This window comes from Acyrthosiphon pisum, chromosome A1 (genome assembly GCF_005508785.2).
Source record: "Acyrthosiphon pisum isolate AL4f chromosome A1, pea_aphid_22Mar2018_4r6ur, whole genome shotgun sequence".
NCBI classification, from domain to species: Eukaryota; Metazoa; Arthropoda; class Insecta; order Hemiptera; family Aphididae; genus Acyrthosiphon; species Acyrthosiphon pisum.
The window spans coordinates 58988193-58996233 of NC_042494.1; the positions used below are offsets into that span (position 1 = coordinate 58988193).

Below are 8041 nucleotides of genomic sequence, written 5' to 3' on the forward strand. Positions count from 1 at the left end.
TTATATACAATATATATATAATATAAATTGATTTAATTAACGTTTTAAAAACGTTATTTTCCTATGTTTCAATAAACGGTTTGATAATATGTTTTATGTATATATATAATAAATAATTTTAATTTTAAACTTTTAAATGCATTTCTATATTGAGCATTACTATTATAACTTAAAAGTTAAAAGTTATAAGTTATAAGAATATAATATAAAAAAAAAAAAATATATTATCAAAAACAATAAAGAAAAATAATGTTTTTAAAAACATTAATCAAAAACGTTTAAAAACGTTAAACAAAAACGATATTTTTCAAATCAATAAACAAAAACGAAAAAATTAAAAACGTTTTACATCCCTGAATTATAAATGTATTATGTATAAATAATTCATATTCTACTATAATTACTTAATTTTTCGTGACTTTAATTTGAATATTGTCATGTTTTTTTTTACTATTTAAGTACAATCTATTGATAATATTAATATTTTACTATACCTAATAGGTACTAATTTCATTCGTGTAACGCTAATGTCGATGCAGTATAAAGATCAATAATAAAAAAAAATGTAGGTAGGTATATTACTTATATTATTATATTATTATAAAATCAGGCAAGATTTGGCGTTTTATTTTACTGGCTTAAATATAATTAGGTACAATTAGTATTTTAATTTAATTATAAAATTATTATCACAAATGTGTCTAAGTACTAAATACAAATTATAATTTTACTGGTGTATTACAATATTATTTGATTTCTGCCACTTTGTAAACTCCCAGTTCGGGTGCATACTTTGCCACATAGGCTGTCGTGTGCCTGTGAACTGGTGATAAGTCAATCGTTGGTGTTAAGTCCAGTGATATAGCAGTGGCACTTGGTTCTGCAATTGCTGTAGCATTTTTGCCTACAATCGCTGTGCCTATAGGTCCAGCTCCGGCTCGGCCACCGATTCCGGCGAACGCGATACCCTGTGGCTCAGCCACTGCTATCGTTGGACCTATTATATACATATGATACACGTTTTAATTATAATTTTGTAATGAAAGAAGTTGTAAATTATGGCCAGTATAGCCTATTATAATAATAGGTACATAATATAAATATAATGTGTTACACCATAGTTATGCGTAGTAATTATTACTATTATATTATATAGAAAATAAAAAAAATAAAATTATTAAGTTCTAACGTTATCCCCCGGGAAGCGTCCCAGTTATCCCGTCATCCCAATTCCTGACATTTTTTTAATGTAAATTTTTAACAACACTCAAACCTTTTTAAATTTTAAACTATATCTTAAACTGTATACGACCCTGTAGAGCAACAATATATTGTATGCTCTTCAGCAAGTTTTTAAAAACAATGTTTGATGTCATTGTATTATGTCATAAAGAAATTGACATAAGATTGTTGCATGAAAAGTATAAATTGGTTAAAGGGTTCAAACTATTTAAGCAAAATAAATACATTTTTTTTATAAACCAATAATTTTGTATTTCACATTGAAAAAAAGTAGTTTTAAAATACAAGGATATTTTCGAAATATGTATTATTTGACAATAAATTCGTATTTTAACTCAGCTTCTATATAATAATAGTAATATGCGCATCAAACTGGCTCATGTTACTATTATATTCATATTGGATTCAAACAACATTTATTATATAAAATAAAATTATAAAATTATATTTTGAATTGGAAAATTGTATAAAATAAATTCAGTCGGGTCATAGCTCCAAATTAGTTCGAACCTGTGGCTACTTTAGATTGTGGTTGCTGTTGGCTTTCGGCATTGACTTGGAGTCCGGTGACATTGGAATCTACGACAACGGAGGATTCGTCTTTCTGGGGTTGTTGGTTGTATTGTTGGAATTGTTCCGGTTGTTGTTGGAATTGCTCCGGTTGTTGTTGGAATGGTTGATCTTGATGTTGATTCTGGAATTGTCCTTGTTGGAATTGTCCTTGTTGGTATTGTCCCTGTAAGTGTGGTTTCTGGGACTGTAAGTATCGCTGGTAAGCTTGTGCTGCGGTACCTTGGTTGGCCTGTGGGGCCTGGTAGTATTTTTGATCAGCAAACTATTAAAATAAAAACAAATTGTTAATAATAGTTACTTAATAAGTGTATAGGTATTGAAAAATAATTAATAATAATATAATTGTTTAGCATTAATAGAGAATAGTCTCTGTAGATATTTGAGACACCGTAAAAAACATGTAATTGTATTGGTGTGAACGAAATGTTTGATTCATTATAATATGATTATATATCTATAGAACACTGCATAGAGGATATTAGAGTATATAGTTAAAGAGATATTTATGCGGGGTGAGCCGTACGTGATTTAACAATTATTATATTCCATTACCGGTTGTGGTGTCTGTTGGAACACTGCAGATTGAATATTTTTGGGGAAAAGGAAACTGGAAACTGCGCCATTATTCGCTGCGTTTAACTTTGCTGGGTCGTAGACTGCTTGTTGATAAGGTGCTTGTCCGTAAAATTGTGGTTGACCGAAGTACGGTAGAGGATAAGCAGCAAATTGTTTGGACGGCGATTGAGAAGGTTGTTCGTCGCTAGCGACTTCTCCTGATTTGGGTCCTTCTTGTGTAGCTGCAGGTTTGTCACCCTTTGTCGGACCTTCGGCGGCTACGAATGAAAAACATATTGTATAATATTATATTGAATTTTGTGTTTTGTTTATTTCTATACTTTATTATCTTACATGTTGGAGTTTCAGGATTTGCAGCCGTCGCGGATTCTTCTGCTCCCGAAGTCGTTTGGGTACCGTAAGTTGGTACGTAGCTCCAGAAACTGTTTGATAAGTATTCTGCCCAGCCCTGAGCTCCAGCTGCAGCTCCAGATCCAGCTCCAGATCCACCTTCAGCTCCGTCATTTTGAACGTATGCATATGGGTACTGCTGGGCTTGAGCATAGGCTGGGTAAGGAGCGTATCCGTAATAATAAGGATTGTAGGCAGGACTAGCTCTAAAAAAAAAGACATGAAAAATATTTTATCAACCAAAGACAAAGTTTTAATTTATTATATCTGACGCTATTTGACGCTATTTTTTAAACTTCGGTATTAATCATATAAATTTGAGAATATTATTGATACTTATTAGTTATTTGATGTTTAAATGCTCGGTCAAACAGAAAGCGGTCTGCCATGGTGTACGCGTGTTTGTATTATTTTACAGTATCCACGCGGACAGGCCGCTTTGTGTTTGACTGAGCCTTTAAATTGCTATTTTTTTTTTATATGTTATATTACTTACAGTTTATTAATTGCAAATATAATACGGGACTAACCATTATAATATAAAGGCTGACGCTGATTAAATTATAATGATTATATTTATAAGACATAATAATTCTACAGTGTATTAAGTATATAAATCTATATAATATAACTAAATACAGTTTTCATCCTTTTTATTTGAATGCGTGACGTAAGTAAAATTTAGATAGGTATAATATATTGACATGATATTATCTTACACAACAGGTACACTATAAATGCTTCTCGTTATTGGTGATTCATATTTTAAAATAATACACTTACGGTACGAAGACTTGTCGGTAGCTTCCAGGGGCAGCTGGGTATGCGGCAGCTGGATATGCGACAGCTGGATATGAAGCGGCTGCTACATAGGCGGGCTGCACATTGTATTTCGGTTGTGCAGAGTAAACTTGGGGATAGACATTAGGATATGATGCCGGGTACGGTTGAGGGTAGTATGGCACAGCCTGATTTGGTGAGATCTTGCCCTGAACACTGACGGCCAACAGGCAAGATAGAGTAATAAACTGCAAAATATTAATATAACATATTGATCATAAGACATTATGAAACGTTTATGTATAAGTGTGTAACTAGCTATAATTATTTGATTTTATCACGTTTGACTGTGTTAAAATTATAATATATTCGAGAGTGCCTGTAAACTTATATATTATATCACTACTACATCGCAAAAGATATTACTTATATTTTTGTTCAGTTGACGAAAAAATTACAAACTACCTACATAATATTTGATGAGTATCTGCAATCCTTCGTATTTATAGAGCATTAAATCCATGTCAAGATGATTTTCAGTTATTGCGTATCGAGTGACTTATATAATTAATGTATGTATAACAATACTATTAGCTTCGACTACTTATTGGTACAGTCAGTATCATTATAAAGAACTATATTATAGTTATGAAACACTTTAATTATATATGGAATACTCTATACACGGCATCCTAGATTCCCTTCACTTCTTTCGTCCAGGACACGGTGACAAACAATGTATCGAATAGAAAACAAATTTTTTTAACAATACCTATATCGAACTATAATTTTGTCAGAGCAATATTAGATATGTAGAAATAAATGATATAGGATCATGTAAGTACAACGTTAATTAATACAACTATTTAGAGCCATAGCCTATAATATAACATATGCGAGCTTATTCGAAAATGTTCACTTTATTCAATGTTTTTTATTATTATTAGATTTTTACGTATTACAACGTTATTATGTTCGGTCAAACAGAACGCGTATTGTTACAGAAAAAATGATTTACCAATTATTTTAAAAGATGTGTTATAGGTATAGGTAGGGCTAGGATTTGAAGGCAAATGCTTTTTTTTTTATATCGATAGAAAAATAATTTTTAAATTAAAATGCGTTTTATTGAATCTCTAAGATAATGGGTGAACATTTTTTCTCCTTTTTTTGTTGCCTTTTTCTACTTCTTTCTCTGTTTTAATTTGTATCTGTTTAAATATCAATTGACCTGATAGTTTTTTCTACATATCAATGGAACAAACCGATAAGATCTTGAGAAGACGATGCATTGTCGATGTTATGTTTAAGATTAGTTTTAATGGGATTTATTATCGGTGATAATGATAAAATATTTGTTACAGAAAGTTAATTTATCGTTTTTGTATATTATGGTAGTTAATTTTTATTTTAACGCAAACTAGTTAAATTAACTAAAATCAATTGATTTTTTTAGTACATTTTGTAATTGCTTTCTTATAGAAACGAAATGCTTTTTTCGGCCTTTTTTCACATTTGACATGCTTTTTTTTATTGATTATATTGCTTTCAAATCCGTACCCTAGTTATAAGTGTCCATATAGGCGATCGTTACGAATAAATCATTAATACATAAATAAAGAAACACGGATAAAACATTTTTTATGACCACCGACCACTACAATGACATAAATTTATGATTAACATTTTGTACCTGGCGCATAATTCAAAATGTTGGTCTCATAATGTCAAAATATTATTATTTGTCCATATAGAGGTATAGGATTCTAAAAATACGATTTATTATATAAATAGTTAAGTATTAATTAATATGAATTATAATATTATATACAACTCGGGACAAGTCATTTTTTATATTATATAGATTGTGTATTTTGTTATCAATCATTAACTTTAATGAGAAAAATTAACAAATAAATAAAAATTTAATATATCCAATTACATTTAAAATATAAATACTTATCACATTAAAATATATTAAATAATAAAATAATAATTCAGTTATTGGTAATGATTAGAATCCAAAAATTATTTAGAAATAAATAAATAACGAATGACATGGAGCATTAGTATAATTACATGTAAAAAAATGTTTAAATTTTGGTTCGTTGATCTGACAAAATGAAACGGGTTTTTTTTTTCTAAGACAACTAAATGGTAAATTAATGGAGGGTCATGATTATTATACATGTTGGGCGTAAATTATATTATACAAATACCTATTACATGCATTAATCTTGAACAGATTAAAAATTCGAGGTTAAGAAAGGTTATTGCCACTATGCTCCCAATTAAAGTTAGTAAAAATATCGTCTACAATATTAGACTAGATTTTACATTGCGAATTTTAAGACTTGAATTAAATTGATTGAATGGACATTTCAGTATTTTATAACAGGTACCTATTACCTACAACGGTACCATATTATACGTTTCTTCATAAAACGTATTGTGATATAAAATATTGTAATAAATTATTATTTTCTTTTTAATGTACTAAAAAATAAAACTATATTATTGTTCTACGCATATAAAAAAAAAAAATGTCATTCAATATAATAAACTGTTATTGTACCTACTTACATACTGTCTTAACAATAATTATGTATGGTTATATTCATTTTATGTTTAAAATGTTGAGCTATATGCAAGTACCTACACAGTATAGGTATAACACAGGTTAAAAGACAGTAGGTACATTATACTATATCTATGTACCACGATAAAGCATTTTGTATTTAAAAGTTTTGATTTAATATCAACCGTTAGGCTTTAAATAAATGTTTTAAATTAACTTTTGATATTACGAATTTTATTAATATACAAATGAATATCTAAAAGTTGCGAGTAAAAACTGTAAAAACCTACGATAATTGTATAAGTTTATCGCCATAAATGTGGTATTCTAAAATTGAATTATGTTGAAAACTGTTATAATATTTTTTTTAAATGTTTGTAAAATAGTAAATATTAAAATTACTACGAATAATGCTTACCTTGAACATGATTGCAGACTTGAGAAGACCAGTTCAGTGAAGTGTACGAGGAACGTCTACATGCAAGGCTTATAAAGGAGTTCGACTCCCTACCATCGAGCTAAGGTAATTGCCCAACGATTCGCTCCGGTAAAATCAAGCTAAGGACTTACGGTAGGTATGGAGAAAAACAAAAAAATTATAGATTCTTGACATGATCTCCATCAAAGTGTAAAAATCGATAACTGCTTGAATTATAATATATATAATATTATTAAAACCCGATTGTAGCAACGGATAACATTATTTTAATTCAATAAAATAATTATGTAGCTTCGACTGTATACAACCCATTAATTTGTTATTTTTTGTCAATAAATCATATTATACTTGGAAACAAATTAATTAATTAATAAATAATCGTTAAATCGTAGTAATTAAACATTTTATATTTTAACATATTATAATATCAAATCATTTGAACGCATCATTTATGAACCTAATTAACAAATTGTGCCTGTACCGTTAATTACTGGATGAGTCTAAAATAAAGCATTATAGTTCAAATTATTCAAATAGTAAAATATTCGCACAGTTAATATTTAATCGATTCAGAAAAGTTTTAATAAAAAATTGACGATAATTCATGTACTTATACTATATTTAAAATTGTTTTATATCGGTTTAAATAATATACATTATTCATTAAAATATTATATACTTATATCAAATAGTAATAAATACGTCATATAATAATAAATGTATATGACAACAAATGGTAATCGATTATGAAATAAATGATAATAAACAAATACTTTATTATGTATTGATATAATTGGTTTAAAGGACTTAGATTTTAATAATGGTTACCAAGTCAAGAATGATCCACCTATTATAAGATAAGTAATTATTATGTGATCCACAATGATAGATATTATATGCTATGATATTATATTATACTTTCTAAATTCTAATCGAAATATATTATTATTAATTGTTATCAAATACTTTGCAATTAATTACACACTATAGCTGCAGATACATATAAAATATATAGAACGAAATCCATAGACAATTAATATGTTATATTTAGTACAAATGGCACTCATATGTGTCATGTAAGCAATTGTCATGTACCTATCTCTATTAGATACAATAAAATTATTGTTAATAAGCACCTATATAGGCGAAAGGTATAGGCATACCCTTATGCAAATGCGAATAAAAAGTGTTATATATTACAGTATACAGTAATTATTAGCAGTTGTCAGTTGTCATTTGGCGATTAAATTAAAATATATTATATTAGCAAAACAATGTTCGAACTAATATATTATATAATTTGTACACTCCTATATTTAAGAATTACGTATTTAAAAATCAATTTTAATCCAAAACAGTAATAATATATTCCAATTGGAATGTAGAAAACAAACCTCCATACCTAATACAAAATATAACCATTAAGTGCCATTATTATGCTTTGGTCAATTAGTCAGAATTTT

The 8041-nt window shown here is 28.3% G+C and overlaps 1 protein-coding gene across 1 annotated transcript; it reads right to left on the reverse strand.

Annotated features, from left to right (window-relative positions):
• Positions 1-1468: 1468 nt before the first annotated feature.
• LOC100159968 (AT-rich interactive domain-containing protein 1A) lies at positions 1469-6697 on the reverse strand. Its single transcript, XM_016808639.2, has 5 exons — positions 6558-6697; positions 3565-3809; positions 2725-2987; positions 2368-2648; positions 1469-2077 (listed from the first exon to the last, which is right to left on the reverse strand). The coding sequence occupies exons 1-5, from the start codon at positions 6564-6566 to the stop codon at positions 1742-1744; spliced, it is 1134 nt and encodes a 377-aa protein (XP_016664128.1). The 5' UTR covers positions 6567-6697; the 3' UTR covers positions 1469-1741.
• Between the last annotated feature and the right edge of the window lie 1344 nt (positions 6698-8041).

Coding starts and splice junctions, on each gene's coding strand:
- LOC100159968 (XM_016808639.2), bottom strand. Junction 2,649..2,724: donor AAATCCTGAAACTCCAACAT/GTAAGATAATAA, acceptor TTTCATTCGTAG/CCGCCGAAGGTCCGACAAAG. Junction 2,078..2,367: donor TCCAACAGACACCACAACCG/GTAATGGAATAT, acceptor TTATTTTAATAG/TTTGCTGATCAAAAATACTA.